General features: G+C 35.8%; 1 protein-coding gene across 1 annotated transcript in view; it reads right to left on the bottom strand.

Moving 5' to 3' along the window:
• Window positions 1-899: 899 nt before the first annotated feature.
• The window catches only part of LOC126481920 (neuroendocrine convertase 2), a 1,488,910-nt gene continuing 1,471,843 nt past the window's right edge, over window positions 900-17,966 (bottom strand). Inside the window, exon 13 of the mRNA XM_050105880.1 lies at window positions 900-7,299. Coding sequence (XP_049961837.1) covers window positions 7,138-7,299 — 162 coding nt within the window. The 3' untranslated portion in view covers window positions 900-7,137. The remainder of the gene's footprint in view (window positions 7,300-17,966) is intronic.

Raw genomic sequence — 17,966 nt, 5'->3', positions numbered from 1 at the left:
TCTGCAAACTGTTCTTTACTGTTTGATTGGACTTGTGGCTGAAATGGTCCTTCTGAGGTGATTTGAGGGACTTTAATGAGTTGATGTACTATCTTGTCCAAGCAGTATAATGATTTAAAACTTCCTCACTGTAGTGGTTCTACAAGGAATGAATGATGCCCAAGGAGACACTGAGATCTGAAGTAACATTCCAAAAGTTTATAGGTCAAAAAGATTGTCCTTGTGATTTGTATGCTATTATGATGTCACACTGTGTTGCTTGGTTAAATACATTCTCTATGAACAGCAGTTGTGATTCGGTTATTTCACTATAACATTACACAAGAGGAAGGCATTTGGGATGTAACACAGTATAGTTCAGGGTACTGTCCCATTTCAGAGAAAAATTCACATAATATCCTACTAAAATTTTGGCTATCAGAATTGAAACTCATACTATCAACCAACTTAAGCTTCAAATCCTCTGCTATTTTATCATAAAATACTTTTTGTAATTATTAGAATAACAAAAATTAGCAGGCACTACCAACGTTGTATCAATATTTCTCATAAAATACTCTGCAGTTGGATGTTTTGTGCTTTTGTGCTTCATGTGTCATCTCAAGAATTCTGAAAACAGTCCTTTGATGCTTTGTAAACATTCTAATTTTGTTTCTCTATCTAACTATATCTCTTCACATAGCATTGCTTGTCAGAGTTCTCTAATATACCCTACAGATCAATATAGGTTTCTGAGCATAAGCCATAAATGAAATCAAAGTAGTAATTTTTAAATTGTCATGAGTATGTATAGTGTAACTATTTTGTCAGTTACACATATATTGTTAGCTCACTCTTTACCCTTAGTGAATAGTTTTCAGTATGTGGCACAGTTACACAAAGTTAGCATTTTGCATCAATTAAGAAATGAACCATATTTTATTTCCTTTTGCCATTACAGTAAGCATATACTTTACATGTCTGTCTATGATATTACATAAAATTACAATAAAATATTTTCTGAATGAGAGTATGCTTCATTTGTCACTTTCCAATATCTTGCTCCCACATTTTCGTTTGAACGTGTGCTTATAAGAGAATATGACATATTTTGTGGTTTGTTATTTGCAGTTAAAAATAAAAATAATTGGAATGCACATAAAATAAACAATAATTACTCATTCTGTCACTGTGCTGGTATATATTTTAAAAGAACTGTAAACTCCATAAAATATTCATGTAACACCACTTGGTGTTCTAATAATGAAATATGACAGTCAGTTACACCAGTGCTGTTTAATATGTTGTAGGTAGACAAATAGGGAATGTATTTAAATATATCTCTGGTCCCTCTAAGCTGTACTGACACATTTTGCTGAAAATCTGCCTATACAATTATGTCATTAGTACAGAATATCCCTACTTTATTACTTCAAGCACTAACAGTTGTAAATAGACTTTGTTTTCACCAGTCTGAAACCTACTTTAGTGAAGAAGAATGCACTATCTTAAGACAAGCTATTTTTCAGTTGATTGGTACTACAGTATTAAAGAGGAAGAGATGGATTTGTTTATGTAATACATTTTTCTTACACACTATAAACATTTCTACCTACATATATACACATGATGTGTTTTTTCAGACCTTCAATAAAAACAGTACTCCATTTCTTGTAAACAGCACTGTAAAACTGCAACTGGATGTTAACAATACTGATCTCCCTATGCAGTTCTCTCTCACTAGTAATTTATTACATAGAGTCAGTACAGTATACTTGAAAGAAGAAGAAATTCAAAATGTAATATACAAAATACATAAACTGTGACACCCCCTCTGTTTACATATCAGTTTGTTTGTAATTTATGTACCAAGTATTAACAGACTTTGTTTATGTGCGGAAAAGGAAAAAAAGAGGCTCTCAGGCAAAGAGAAATGCCTTACCTATTTCAATATATAGGTATCTATAAAATGGTAAAGTAAATGAACACTGCTGTTTCATGGAGATAAAAAGCCACACCTGTATTAGTTCCTTTCAATTTTTCTCATATTGTTTTACGAATTTTGATATTGTAGATTACTTTCTGTAAAATAATGATAAATAAAAGTGAATCAAAGAAATAAAATCTTTCTTTCAGTATCATAATACATGGCAGTTATATTATTTACATTGTGACTTTGTAGAAACCACCACTACAGTCATGGTTTCACTAATGTACTGTTAAACATAATATCCCACACTTACTTTGTACAATGTCAACATTTGTGCTAGTGTCAGTGCTGAACATCACACAATATACTAATCCAAATGCAAGTAGATTAATATCAATTGAAATGAATATATATAATTAATAATAATAATAATAACAATGTTAATATGAATAATAATGTTTGGTACTGAGTGTGTTTCACTGACAATAACAATAGGTTTGCCAACTGTAATAATAAAATTTATATTAATATAATGATACAGCATGGAAACACACACACATCCACAAAAACACATGCACACAAAGAGAGTGGGAGGGAGGGAGGGCCGGAGGGAGGGTGGGAGGGAGAAAGAGAGAGAGAGAGAGAGAGAGAGAGAGAGAGAGAGAGAGAGGGAGGGAGAGAGAGTTAAAATACCACAGCAAAAGTCTGATGTAAAATACCACATCGAAAGTCTGATGCAATTAAAGGAAGATAGAAACTTTAGAACATAAACAAAAATACAGTAAAAAAACTGTGCCAAAAGAAGCTACTGTTCTGTACCAACCATCAACAGTAAAAATGCTTTCTTGAATCTGCCCACTCATTCAGATCATAGAATGCTTCTGAGAATTTGGAGCATTTAATATATGATATAGAGGAACAGAAAAACAAGAAACAAAGTGCTTCTCAATTTTATGTAAACAATATTATAACTATTATGACAAAATATTGAAATCAGTGTTACTGGAGACATTTAAAAATAGGAAATATCCCATATACATCTTGATGTTTTGCAAAGAATTTGTTTGGATATAAGATCATACTTGTAGCAAAAGGTAAACTAGTGACATAAATTCATTTCAGAAAGCTTCTTGCATGGATTAAGGAGCTACTTAGTCTGATACATTTCCAAATTGTTTATGTCAATTTCATTTCACAAAAATAAAACTATTTTCTCCTCGCCATTTTTTTTGGCATTTATGTGAACTGAGTTTTAGGTAATCTGAGTATGGATGTAAATTGTAAATTAAAAATATTTGTAATAATGGAGACTTTGTTGATATGAACAGTTAATTTAGCTTTACAATTAATTCACTTTTATTATAGTTATACACCAAAAATTCTGCAGTAAACAGTCTCAAAAATGACTAGAATTTTCCAAAATTTCAATATGAAATACTTAATCTGGAAGTGACAGACTGTTAATTACTTTTAACTTTCTGAGTATGTTTTCTGTAATGTGTTTGTTTCCATGAAAGAAACAGCTTTGTTCCATAAATCTAGTCACATTTTAATTGTGATTGTAGAGAACAGAACATTATAGAGGAAATGAAAGCAACAACTCAGATCATCAGTCATGATTAAGATACTACATAACAGTGAAGAAAGATGCAAAAAGGAAAGGGTTATTGTGAGCTGCTGAACTTCCATTCATATTACTTCTGGTGATTCAGTTCACTTTGTGCAAGCAGTGGGCTAATCTGAGCACATGGGAGGCAAGAAACATGAATAAGATAAGATCATGGAAAATTATGCACAATGTGGGACAAGAGAAGAATGGAAAATGGAAAACGGTGTTCTACTCCAGTTTCTCCACAAAATTTTCAACTTTCCACTATGTTTCCCATTGGTACTCTCACAGTTATATGATACCATCAGGAGAGAGAATGAGACAGGTATGAATACACAGACAGATAGGTAGACAGACAGACAGACAGACAGACAGATAGATAGAGAGAGAGAGAGAGAGAGAGAGAGAGAGAGAGAGAGAGAGAGAGAGAGAGAGAGAGAGAGGAAGAGGGAGGGGAATATGAAAGGGGAAGGGACAGAAGGATGCCATTTGCTGGCAGCTGGCTTAGCAATAATCATTTTTTTTGTAGCAAGACTTTTTACCATTCATAATCTCATGCAGGCATAGAAGATAATTCAGCTAAGCAATTGAATAGCTGGCTCAGTTAGGTAGTTGTTTAGAGGAAGAAACATTATTTATCTGATTTGAATGGCTCCTCATATTACTAGTTAAGGATGTTTAAGTTGGTTAACTGATTGTAATATGAAGGCCATTTGGTTATTTGATCAACATGAAACCAAGAACTCAGATATTCAGCTGTTAGAAAGAGAGGAAAAACATCAACAGTGTCAACGTTAATCTGTTATAAAGAAAAGGAAAGGTTTCCATGATGCACTGCACTGACAAATTGTTCTTGATTTTGAGTGAAAAAAGTAGTTGCCAATTTTCATTTATTGTAAAAATTGTTTCTTTTTACATGTGGAAATATATGTACTATGAACTTCATTATAAAATGATATTTGGTATGAGACTTTAAAAAGGGGAAATAATATCTGGATTGTTTGGAAGGAACATAATTTATTTTTATTTGTACAGAAATAAAAAGAAATTTTCACTCTGGTAATATTTACGTCAGATTGATAACATAGATCAGCTAACAAAACACATTCTGTTGAACAGTTACAGGAAGATTCTTTACAGAGGGAAGTGTCAAAGTCGTTATATAATTCCAGAAGGTGAGTTATCACACATTGACAGAAGAACTTTATACTTATAGTTATGAATGGAAGAGAAGCAATAATTTAGCATAAAAGTAGATAACATCAGGCTTCCTAGAGCTTGACATTTATTTGTACTTTTGACAGTTCAGCCACAATGACATCTGATTATGAAATTCAGAGAGATTTGTTTTCACAGAGAGTGTTACTGCATGAAGCATATTAAGAACTACTATTTAGGATTTCATCGCCCACATATGCTGTATACAGTGCTCTTTCATGCTATGTTATTGTACAGGGAATGACTGAACTGTTCATAAATTTATTCTTAGAACAGGTAACGAAAGAAGAAAACTGTTGTAGTGATATTTGTCTTAAACAGTAAGTTTGATTCTCATTTGTAGAGATACTGTTTGTTTTTATTTGCAGAATGAAACATTTGTGCTCCAGATAACAATTCACTAACAAAAGAATAAAATTATAAAAATAGAATTTAACCTCCACTTTGATATTAACAACAATCTACCAGATACAATAATTCATTTTACAGGAAACAGTCTCTGAGGAAAAATAAATAAATAACAGCAGGTACAGTAATGCGTAATCTGTATGTATCACAAAATAAACATTTAATACTTTCATACAGAGTTCAGTACTCTGCAATGATTTTGGAAAGTAAAAAGTATGTAAAAATGATACTCATTTTAATGCTCACCAATCTTGTCCAACAGCTTGATTGCTCTCAAAATAAGGTACTAATTACTGCTATTTATTTCTACAGTTTCTTTTTTAAATAAAAGAGGAGTATCAGAGGTAAAGAGTGCAAATAAGTATGAAATCCTACTCAGAGGCATTTATGGTAATGTGAAGAATATTAATTTTAGCCATAGCTGCATATCTAAGCTTAAGTTTTTCATTGAAATTACAGGTTTGAAGAAAATAGACTGAAATATTTTAAAATAATGAATTACAGAAAAATATCTGTCTATAGATGCATAATCTGTAACACATTTTGATGGACAAAACCTTTTGTGCACTGGCAGACTGACATTTCTCAGACATAGTAGGGAAAAGCTGTCAAACAAATGGTAGGCATACCAGCTGGGATTATGTAACAGTGTGTACCCTGTTAATCAACCACTTACCAAGTGAGTGATTATATTTGTTGCATATTATTTCTTCAGACTTTGTGTATGCATATGGTGCTAGTGACATAATTTACTCACTGCATGTGGAAAACAGTAACGTGTAAAATATTCAGTCTAATAATAATTTAAAACTGTAACTTTTTGGAAACATACTTAGTCATCATATAAAGACTTGAAGAGAAAATGAGCTTTGCATAATAAATGAACTAACTGAAGTAATAGTTTATTTTGTATTCTGAAATAACTCTACTAGTACTGCTAATTGAGAAAACCATTAGAACATTTGTATTACAGCATATTTTGTCGACAGCTCAAAATTTTTTCCCTTGTACTAGGAATATTTCTCTTACTAACTTAATTAATAAACATGAAATGAAATTTTTCATTTAAGAGTGATCCCCAAATTTCCAATTTTTTTCTCCCTGTCTTTGATTTAATACATTTGCTTTCATAGTGACTTCAAAACATTTTCATAAATAGTTCAGAAGCCTAAAGGCCTGCTGTGTTCAAAATTCTTGACTATTTATCAAGGGGAGAAGTAACCTTTCATTTTTATGTAATGATACAATCATTGTCTTCATTCTCAGATCCAATCTTTCTAAATTGAATATTTGACTCTCGTATTTACCATTTTCCCCATAATTTTATTCAGGCAACTACTGATGTAATGTGCTAAATGATCTTTTCTCACCATATTACTCTGTTATACGTTCTACACTATTGGTGAATAAGTTTGATGCAGATCTGTAATTTGTAGGTAAGATATGAAAGTCTATTAATTTCCATATTGGTTTGCACTCTCTACCTCAAATTCATTTTGTCTACATGAAGGTAGGTGTACGAAAGAAGCTTTTTCTTCTTTGCTTTTGGAAACAGAATTGCAGCTGCTGTGTTGCATTCAGTTAAAATATGGAAACCTGCACAATATATTAAGTAAAAGTTTTGCATATTGTTGAACACCAACATTACCCAAATAATATTGGTACCAACACAGCAGAGCTCAGAAGAAAATTATGGATGAAGAATTTTTATAAGTATTTCCAGGAATCTGCTCTATTTGGGTGTGAGACATGGTAGGAACTTTGGGGCTTGATTGTATGTTATGAAACATAAAAATTAACAAGTCTTGTGACTTACTTGCCAAACCAAATAATTTTACAGAGGAAGGGAAGTTATTTTAAACATCTCAGAATGTTGTTGTGTTTGATGCCAGAGAACTATATATTAGTGGGTTTAGTGTAATTAGCCATCGTATCAAAGTGGCATACCATGTCTACAGCTATTATGTTATAAGGTCACAGCTTTTGGGCAGTCCTACAACTTGCTGCGCTCTTCATGGGCCTTCTTCACAATGGCTAGCTTGGAGTGTGGATCTGTGACAGGTAGCTCACTGTATGGTGGATCACGTGTGCCATGCAGCATCAGAGTCCATTCCTTTAGGAAACCTGTTTGTGGTATTGGTGAATTGAAGCCAACCTGAAACAAATAGTTTGGCTGTAGCTATTGTCAACATTTTAACACTGCATCGTGTTTTGTAGTTCCCTTCAATGTAAATTTCTTGAACTAATGATAATAATAATAATAATAATAATAATAATAATAACAATAACATTAATTTTATATGTGCTTAACAGCATTTGTAATGTTGAAAATTGACATTTAATTGTATATTTACATCAATAAAAATCATAATGCTAACATACTTGGATTTGATAGGAGATACAAAATGACACATTAAACACATAAGTTCTGAGCTTTGTAAGTAAATACATACATACTACAAATACTCTGGAATATGATATGTATCAAAAATAGAATGTTAGACAGTGGTTTTCAGAAATCTATAAGTGAGTGTAGGCTTATATATCTTTCAGTTAATAGGCCAAACAATTTTCTTTCTTCTTAAGAGTGATTTCTATATGGATTCCCTATAAAACTTGAGAAGTTATGTAAATGTCTTCAGTAATGGATTGTGTTTCTGCAGCACCCTCATAGCAAGTGGATACTGTGCATGCACAGTAGCTGAATGACATTCTCGCATCAAATATGGCCTGATTTCCACTGAAAATTGTGATTGTGTGCATCTGGAGAAGAGCTGAAGGTGACTTGTGCCATGCCATTATCTTATGTTGGTGCCAATGGCCATACCATGTTGTCTAATTGCTCTTTATTGCTCAGTATTACATGGTCATCATCTCTGTTCCATGTGTTGTAAAAATGAAGTTCTTTGCTTTAAGTTGTGGTTAGATTGTCTTTAGTAACAATAATTGTCTAAAGAAGATACACCATTAGTATATTATACTTAATTAAATATTCTCTGCAGCTCTAATGTTTGTTTATTTTAGCAGTTGGTGTAACTACTCTCTTGTGAAGCCATGTTCACATAGACTGTAGGTATTTAATAACCAAGGCCTAAAAGTAAATAGGCCTAACATAAAAAACAATTACTGGAGTTCAGTGAAGGAAACTCATGCCACAGATGTGTAGGAGATATTTCTGAAATTTTGTATACAGACAATGAATACTGTGGATTCTTTGGTCTGCACCTGCATGCCAATCTTTTGTGAGAAGATTATGTTAGCATTATGTTCAGAAAAATAAGCAGTGTATTGTATTTTCTGAGGCAGCTGCCCAATATTATATGTAAGAAAACTCTAAAAATACTGTACTATGGGTCAGTTTTCCCATTTATAAGTTATAGGATATAGCTGTGGGGGTATGTCGATGTTAGTCTATATTTGGGTAGCTTTGTTGAATGGTATAAGGAGTAATTTTGATTAGGAAGCAGATAATATTTTTACAGACATATGCTCTATTTATGAAAAGTTACTTATCAACCAATGTCCTAGAAAATTATGTTTATCAATTGTGTCAATTAATTAAATATTTATATCCATTTGAGGTGGGTGAAGTTTTAACAGGAACATCACCACAACTATCTTAGCATAATTTGATGTGACTTCATTGGTCATAAGATGAACTGTGATCCCAATTATGTTCTTTTTATTGTTTTGCAATGCAGTTTTATATCACTACATTAGTGGCTTCCTCTAGTTTTTTAAAGTACACATGCTGGTTGTACTGCACAAGACAGAGCCCATCAGCTATACAAAAAACTGTGATGAAAGGGTTTATGCTTTTTCTGAACAATTAAATCAATCTATGGGCCTGTATTTTAGACCTGTTATACTGAAACTCTAAACAGTTCATACATATTCAGTAACCATGATAAGATACAGTGCTTTATATTTATATACAGTTATTAAGTATGTTAACAGCAACTATTGTTAATATTAATACTAATTAAAGTAGAATATTCAAAATGTAATCAAATTAAAAACAAAATAAAAAGAATTTAATTAAAGTTCTAAGTGAATAACTTCCACCTTATATATCTGTCAGTGGCAGCGGGTTGGGTTGTTTTGGGGAAGGAGGCCAGACAGCGTGGTCATCGGTCTCATCCGATTAGGGAAGGATGGGGAAGGAAGTCGGCCGTGCCCTTTGAAAGGAACCATCCCGGCATTCGCCTGGAGCGATTTAGGGAAATCACGGAAAACCTAAATCAGGATGGCCAGACGCGGTGTCAGTGGCAGCCTCAGAAGAGTCTGAAGTTTGTGCTGGCTATCTACATCAACAATTGTACCTAGACCTATTGTTGCACTATTCTATGTGTTTTTCTGAACCCATATTGGCACTGGCTCAGACCCAAGAGCTCCATGTGCTCCTGGAACATTCCTGGATCTTGGCTAAGGTGTTAAATAGAAGAGCAGATCTGTAGTCTTTTGCTTAATTCCTGGTCTGACTCTACCACGTGGAAAATGAGGCAGTCACATAGAGTGCACAAATTTGGATGAGGCCAAGTTTTCAGCGGGCATTTAGAAGACTTTTGTTAATTGGGTTTGATAGCATATATATTGTAAGCAGTTTAGTCTCATGGTCAAAATAATATAAATAATCTCTCTTGTGGCCACACTAGTACCAGTTAAGTATGGCCAAACTTCCTAGCCTTGAAGAACACTTGAAGTAGAATATAAAAGAAAATACAATGTGTGCATCAGAATTTACGTACAGGGTGGTCAGAAACAGTCTGAGGAGCTTGTAAGTGTGTTGTGGGGCAGGTTGTGCTGAGAAATAATTGTCAAGAAAGAGATTTGATACAGTGTGCTTTCTTGAGTTAATTACCATTTAAGTGAGCCAATCAGGCCATTGCTCACACATACTAGAGTGGCCCACCAGATATAATTAGTGTCAGTTGTTTTCATAGGGTAGACAGTTTCACACAAGATTGCACAGCCTTTGGCTTGGGTTCCAACTTTACTACCATCTCACATACAATTTTTGTAGTGCTCTCTCGTTCAGTTTTAGAAAAGCAAACAAAGAACAAGTCTGGCAGCAAAATCTCTGGTAGGCTACTGGAATCTGTGCCCACAATGGCCTGATTGGCTAACTTTAATGCTAAAGAACTCAGAAACAGTACAACATATCACAATGTTTTCTTAACAATTATTTCTCAGCACAGCCTACCCTGCAACACCCTTACAAGCTTTTCAGACTGTTTCTGACCACCCTGTATAGAGATGAAAAGATGGCTTTTCTTAAAGTGTCAGTCTCAATTTAAACCTTAATCATTTTCACTTCTTGTAATTATACATAATTTCCTGTATGATTAATTGGCATTAGTTATTGCCAGTAATGGTGGATGAGTTGTTATTGTTTTGATTGCTTGAGCCCAACTTCAGGAGGTTCAAACACAGTTGAGGTCAGTCGTGTTTCTTTCTATTTCTCAGTCCAAGAATTTATTTCTAACCATTTGATACAATAGACAGCCTATACAGCAACTTTGGATTATCTTTAATTAAACCCTGACAAATTTTAAAAATTAGATTTCATGCCCAAATTGAAAATATAATTGCTAACTGTAGTAACATACTTGCATATGATAGATAAGAGCCAGTTAACATTTGTACTACTGGTCCTTGATATCCTGTAATTTTAAGACTTCATTAATTTATTAATGCTCCACTCTTCTTTTTTATAACCACATCCCACAGGTATGCCTAGACCAAATTCTGACATCCTATAACTGTTGTATTGATTGTTTATATTTACTGTAAAGGTGTAAATTGTATTATACATATAAAAAAATATATTTGACCTTAAACAGTGAAATGTTGAGGTTGGAATAACAACAATTTGAAAACAATTATGAAAACAATTGTGGGATGGATAGTTCACTACTCACTATAAAAATGACACACTGAGGTGCAGACAGGCACAACAAAAGTACTGTTATACACTGAGCTTTCAGTGAAAGCCTTCTTCAGAAAAGAAAGGGAAACGTGTACCCATTCACACAAGCAGGCACACTTCATGCACATATGCCTGCTATCTCTGGCAACTTTAGCCAGACTGCAATCTATCCTTTTCTTAATTGTTGTTGTGTTAGACTTTAGACATTTTTGTGGTGAAGTGCCAAATACAGTCATTACCTAGGACCCCAATATATTTACAGCCACCAGTTTTTGATTCCACGCATGTGTTTAAGGAACTGTGAGTGGCTGCAATTAGGAGTTTGATATGTGTCATTTGTGGACAATAAAAATTATGAATGAAACCAGAAAGTTGACATACATTATTTATTACACTGGAGCTGGCATGGACAGTTTATGTGTAGTAGGGAGGCTGTAAAAGCACAGTCATAAATAGAACAAAAAGAATATTTTGTAATGCTGATACAATGGTGAACAGTGCAATGGAAATACATCTATTTACACATATTTCCATATTCATAAGATGTTTTCACCTGTTGGAAATGAAACACATGTAATGAAATGCAACTGGCACAATTACATGCTTTAAGTTCATGTTCTCATTGCTAAAACTATGAGACACAGTTTTGCTTCTGTATGTTGTGCAGTGTCATCCAACAGTTGCACTTCCTCAGGGAATATGATCTGTACCATAGATTGTATCTAGTTCTCTGATCTTTGTTCCTAACCAGTGTCTCTAATTACTATTTCAGCTATAACTAATAAGTAAAACTGTATAACAGGACATTGCTATCCAGAGCATGCAGTCATGGATTATGAATAATGCAGTCATGAGCATTAACAACTTGTATAGCTGGCTCACTCTTAAAAATACTGAGTCCTACAGCTTTTGAGACCACATTAATAATTAATGATCTATGTTTTACGTTCTATTCTCCTTCTTACATTGGTGGTGAAAAGTTTTGTTGTGCAACATACAATCACAATTTGAATTCTGAAATTGTAATAAAATCGTTTCTACTGTATTCCACTGTTGTCTCCAGTAATCATTTATTGACAGATGATCTCTATCTCCATGTCACAAGCGATTTTGGAAATTTTGTTCTCTTTTTGTTGATGCTCCATGCATGAGCAAATGCAAGTAGACAATCTGCTCCATGGTACTTTGGATAATATGGTAAACTTTACTACAGATGAAGCAGCAAAAGTTCGTCTTTTTCCATCTTAGAAATCCACTACAATTCAATATTTTGCACAGTTCCCTGAAAACATGGAGTGCATGCAAATTCTAAGCATCACAGAAAGGTTCCTTATTGTATTACCCCAGGAAATAAATTCACTTAGTGTTTTGTTGGCTTCTAAAAATGGTGTATTACACATCATCATATCATGTGTGCCTCATGTATAATGCAAATATCCAGTTCACCGATATTAAGAAATATGAATAAAGTCTTCCTGGTTTTCAGGCCAGATAATTTTGAATAAAATACTCGACCTTTTGATTGCTATCTTTGCCATCATCATTAGGACTAAAAGCCAAAGGCTTCCAGAGCTGGTACAATTCTCTGCTTATACAGGTGTGATTGCAGCTTCTGGCACCACTCAGAGAGGGCTGAAATGAAACATGGGTGGAGAGCGAGTTGTACAGCTTTTAACAGCCACAGTCCACTGTGGGACTGTTGTAGTCAGTTGGTGTAAGGGGCCAGCACCAAACATCTGTGTTTGCTTTCTTTCAATATCCAATGCCCTGCTAAGTGTGTACCCATTGTCTCTGTTAAAATCGTTGCTATTTATTCTATTTTTGGCTGCCTCCCTTATGATGGAATGCCAATAAGTTGACATATGTGCCAAGACGCTCACCTTTTTAAACTGTACTTTGTGTCCATTTTCCAGGCAATGCTCAGAAATGGCTTATTTTCAAGTACCCTTTGTTCAATATGTTGCTTGTGCTCAGGATAGTGTTCCACAACTGCACAAATTGTTGACCTATACAGGGTGGTCCATTGATAGTGACTGGCTAAATATCTCATGAAATAAGCATCAAATGAAAAAAACTACAAAGATCGAAACTCGTCTAGTTTGAAGGGGGAAACCAGATGGCGCTATGGTTGGCCCGCGAGATGCCGCTGCCATAGGTCAAACAGATATCAACTACATTTTTAAAAAAATAGGAACCCCCCATTTTTTATTACATATCTGTGTACATAAAGAAATAGGAATGTTTTAGTTGGACCACTTTTTTCGCATTGTGATAGATGGCACTGTAATAGTCACAAACGTATAAGTACGTGGTATCACATAACATTCCACCAGTGTGGACGGTATTTGCTTCGTGATACATTACCCATGTTAATGTGGACCATTTACCAATTGTGGAAAACGTCAATATCATGTTGATGTATGGCTATTGTGATCAAAATGCCCAACGGGCATGTGCTACGTATGCTGCTCGGTATCCTGGATGACATCATCCAAGTGTTAAGACCGTTCGCCGGATAGTTATGTTATTTAAGGAAACAGGAAGTGTTCAGCCACATGTGAAATGTCAGCCACAACGTGCAACAAATGATGATGCCCAAGTAGGTGTTTTAGCTGCTGTTGCAGCTAATCCACACATCAGTAGCAGAAAAATTGCACGAGAATCGGGAATCTCAAAAATGTCAGTGTTGAGAATGCTACACCAACATCGATTGCCCTCGTACCATATTTCTATGCACCAGGAATTGCATGGGATGATTTTGACTGTCTTGTACAGTTCTGCCACTGGGCACAAGAGAAATTGTGGGGCGATGAAAGATTTTTTGCATGCATTCTATTCAGTGATGAAGCATCATTCACCAACAGTGGCAACATAAACTGGCATAATATGCACTATTGGGCAACAGTAAATCCATGATGGCTGTGACAAGTGGAACATCAGTGACCTGGACGGGTTAATGTATGGTGCGGCATTATGGAAGGAAGGATAATTGGCCCCCATTTTATCAATGGCAATCTAAATGGTGCAATGTATGCTGATTTCCTACATAATGTTCTACTGATGTTGCTACAAGATGTTTCACTGCATGACAGAATGGCAATGTACTTCCAACATGACGGATGTCCGGCACATAGCTCGCGTGTGGTTGAAGCGGTATAGAATAGCATATTTCATGACAGGTGGATTGGTCGTCGAAGCACCATACCACGGCCCGCACGTTCACCAGATCAGATGTCTCCAGATTTATTTCTGTGCGGAAAGTTGAAGGCTATTTACTACCGTGATCCACCGAAAATGCCTGACAACATGCATCAGCGCATTGTCAATGCATGTGCGAACATTACGGAAGGCGAACTACTCGCTGCTGAGAGGAATGTCGTTACATGTATTGCCAAATGCATTGAGGTTGACAGACATAATTTTGAGCATTTATTGTATTAATGTGGTATTTACAGGTAATCACGCTGTAACAGCAAGCCTTCTCAGAAATGATAAGTTCACAAAGGTACATATATCACATTGGAACAACGAAAATAAAATGTTCAAACATACCTATGTTCTGTATTTTAGTTTAAGAAACCTACCTGTTACCAACTGTTCATCTAAAATTGTGAGCCATATGTTTGTGACTATTACAGCACCATCTATCACAAAGCGTAAAAAGTGGTCCAACTAAAACATTCATATTTCTTTATGTACTACACGAATATGTAATAAAAAATGTGGGTTCCTATTTAAAAAATGCAGTTGATATCCGTTTGAGCTATGGCAGCACCATCTAGCGGGCCAACCATAGCGCCATCTGGTTTTCCTCTTCAAGCTAGACGAGTTTCATTCTTTGTAGTTTTTTCGTTTGATGCTTATTTTGTGAGATATTTGGCCCAGTCACGTTCAATGGACCACCCCGTATAGATGCTGGTGCATTTGCAAGGGACACCATACACACTGGGTACATGAAGAGCCATGTTGTCTATAACAGAGTGCAGCATATCTTGTATTTTGGGGATGGGCCAGAACACTGGTCTCAGTCCATGTCTGTGCAGCACACACTGTAGCTTGCTGTTTGTTGCCCCACATTATGGTGGAAAAGCAGCTGGCTTGGCCTCTTCTGGAGAATCACAGGGCATTCTTCATCAGTGGCATCTGAAGGCATTTACAATGTCTCCCTTGTTGTAACACTTCTCTTAAATTCTGGAATTCAGACTGTAGGTGTCATCGTAAGAAATAATTTTTGCTCTATGTACTAATATGTTCACGGTCATTTTTTGTGTGCAGAGAAATGAAAACTATTGTCATTCAAGTATCAATCAGGGTATGCTGGTTTCCTGTCTTCCACGCACACATTGTTTGGCCCTCTCTGGTTCGACCAAATGCTGAAATCATGTCTATGTAAGTGGTAAAAAGTGCCATACCCAGAAGTCAGTGGCTTTTACTCTCTATGACAGGGGCAATTATAGCCACAAAAAGTTCAAAAATTTTATTTAGAATGACACAACTTGAAAACAGAAGATTTTATTCAAGCATGCCACTCTGGAAGAGTCTGAGGACACACTAAGAAATACAATTAATAGAGTCCATCATCTAGTTTGTATCTTAACATATAACTAAGGAAATACTGTCAGTCATATTTTACCTAAGCTTGGGCACAAGGGTTAAAAACCCAGGATCATTTTAATATTAAGAAACATTTCTTATACAACAGTCATCTAACAGCTACTGCAGTCCATTTTAAATGGCTGTTTCTGAGTGTCCCAACAGGTTTTTTTGAACTAACGCTTCACAGTAAATGCTGTAGGTTAAAATGAAGTGCTAAGTACTGTTAATCATTTGTATATAGCTCCACAGCCTTGATGTACTTCATAAAAGAAACATTATCCATTGTAAACTGCAAATTTATCTTTTATTTGTTGTGCTTAGCCAGTTTCGACTAAGGTGTCACTATTAAGCACCTATAAAAAGATATCAACTACAGAAGAGTGAAATACTTAACTTGTATAACAGTTTAAAGATCCTAAAAACATAATAAAAGATAAATTCATGATTTTTGCATGAGGTATCAGCCACTGTTTACGTATGTAATAATACCATGCATGGGACATGTAATGCAAATTAATTTGTCAGTGCAGTCCCTTTAATCTACAACCAATTAATTTGTCAGTCCACATGCAGAGCCAACTTCATTGTTAGCACACCCTGTGTTAAATACAATCGAAAATACAGTAAAATATGGGGAAGTTTGACATATAGTATAACTTGACGCCAATGTCATCATCTATTTGCTACAGAAGGGCATGTTATATACATCATGTGGAAACTTCAAATAATACATTAGTTACATCAATTAATTAGCAACACATCATGGCATGGAGGCAATGAGGCCTTGGTAGGTTACTGGAGGGAGTTGTCACCATGTCTGCACACACAAGTCGCCTAATTCCAAAAACATGCCAGGGAGTTCTGGTGCTACGTTCAGTCACATCCCAGTTGTGTTTGATTGGGTTCAGATTTGGCAAGTTGGGCGGCCAGTACTTTAATTGGAATTCACCACTGTGTTCCTCAAACCACTCCATCACACTCTTGGCCTTGTAACATGGTGAATTATCTTCTTGAAAATTGCCACTGCTATTGGAAAGTATATTCAATATGAAGGGGTATACATGGTCTGCAACCAGTGTACGATACTTCTTGAGCATCATGGTGCCTTTCAGAAGCTCCACTGGATCCATGGATGCTGACGTGAATCTTCCCCAGAGTACAGTGGAGCTGCCAACAGCTTTCTTCTGTCCCACAGTACAGGTTTCAAGGATCTATTCCTTTGGAAGATGACAGATTTGCTCCCTCCCATCAGCCTGATGAAAAGCTATCAGCAGGCACTGGACCACAAAATGTTCTGCCACTGTGCCAACATCCAGTGCCGATGGTCACTTGCCCATTTCAGTTGTAGTTGCTGATGTTGTGGTGTTAACATTGGCACATGCATGAGTTGTTGGCTGCAGAGGCCCGTTGTTAGGAGTCTTCAGTACATTGTGTGTTCAGAGACACTTGTACTCAACCCAGCATTAATGATTGATGTTACTTGTGCCATAGTTTGTCACCTGTCCTGTTTTACCAGTCTGCCAAGCCTACAATTTTTGACATCTGTAATGACCCCATGACATGTGGATGTGGTTTCACTTTGGTTTTGCCAATGTTGAAGTCACTTGCCACATCCCTCCTCAAACACTCAACAAGTCGATCAGTTTCCAAAATACTCTTTCCAAGCCTCTGGGCCATCACAATCTATCCTCAGTCAGTCTTGGATAGATCACCCACCTTCCCAATTCTACACACAGACAGCACACTCACCGATACTACATGTGCCTAGCGTGTGCCTGACTAGCAGTCTTTCCTTGCCAGGTGACACTGCTGTTGTTTGAATGGGATTATATCATTAGTAGGTAGGGGTCATAATGTTCTGGATGATCAGTGTAATGTGGTTCCCTAGTGAATGCATGTTAACTTGAGTCACAAATTATACAATACATGGATCTTCCAGATATTTTACCGTCTTTCTGATCAGGCTCAATACAGCGCATGGTTAACACCGAAGTGTGGCTTTGCATGTGGGCTGACAAATTGATTTGCGTGTCACATCTGATGCAACATGGTGCATATACTACAAGGGTAATCCCAAAAGTAAGGTCTCCTATTTTTTTATAAGTACAGAACTCTGTTTGTGTGGCAGTTGGTCACACTGTTATGGAGAGTGCCTCATGCACTGTGTGTAAACATGCTCACACCACGCTGAGGTGCTCACTCTTGACTTGGCAGCTTTTGAGAATGGAGCTCCCGTCGGATGTTACTGCCAAGTGCGAATTACGTGCAGTTATTCAGTTTTTGAATGCAAAGGGCAC

The sequence above is a fragment of the Schistocerca serialis genome, chromosome 5 (assembly GCF_023864345.2).
Source record: "Schistocerca serialis cubense isolate TAMUIC-IGC-003099 chromosome 5, iqSchSeri2.2, whole genome shotgun sequence".
Taxonomy (NCBI): domain Eukaryota; kingdom Metazoa; phylum Arthropoda; class Insecta; order Orthoptera; family Acrididae; genus Schistocerca; species Schistocerca serialis.
Note: the sequence above shows the minus strand (reverse complement) of the source record. Positions and strands in the feature narration are given on the sequence as shown.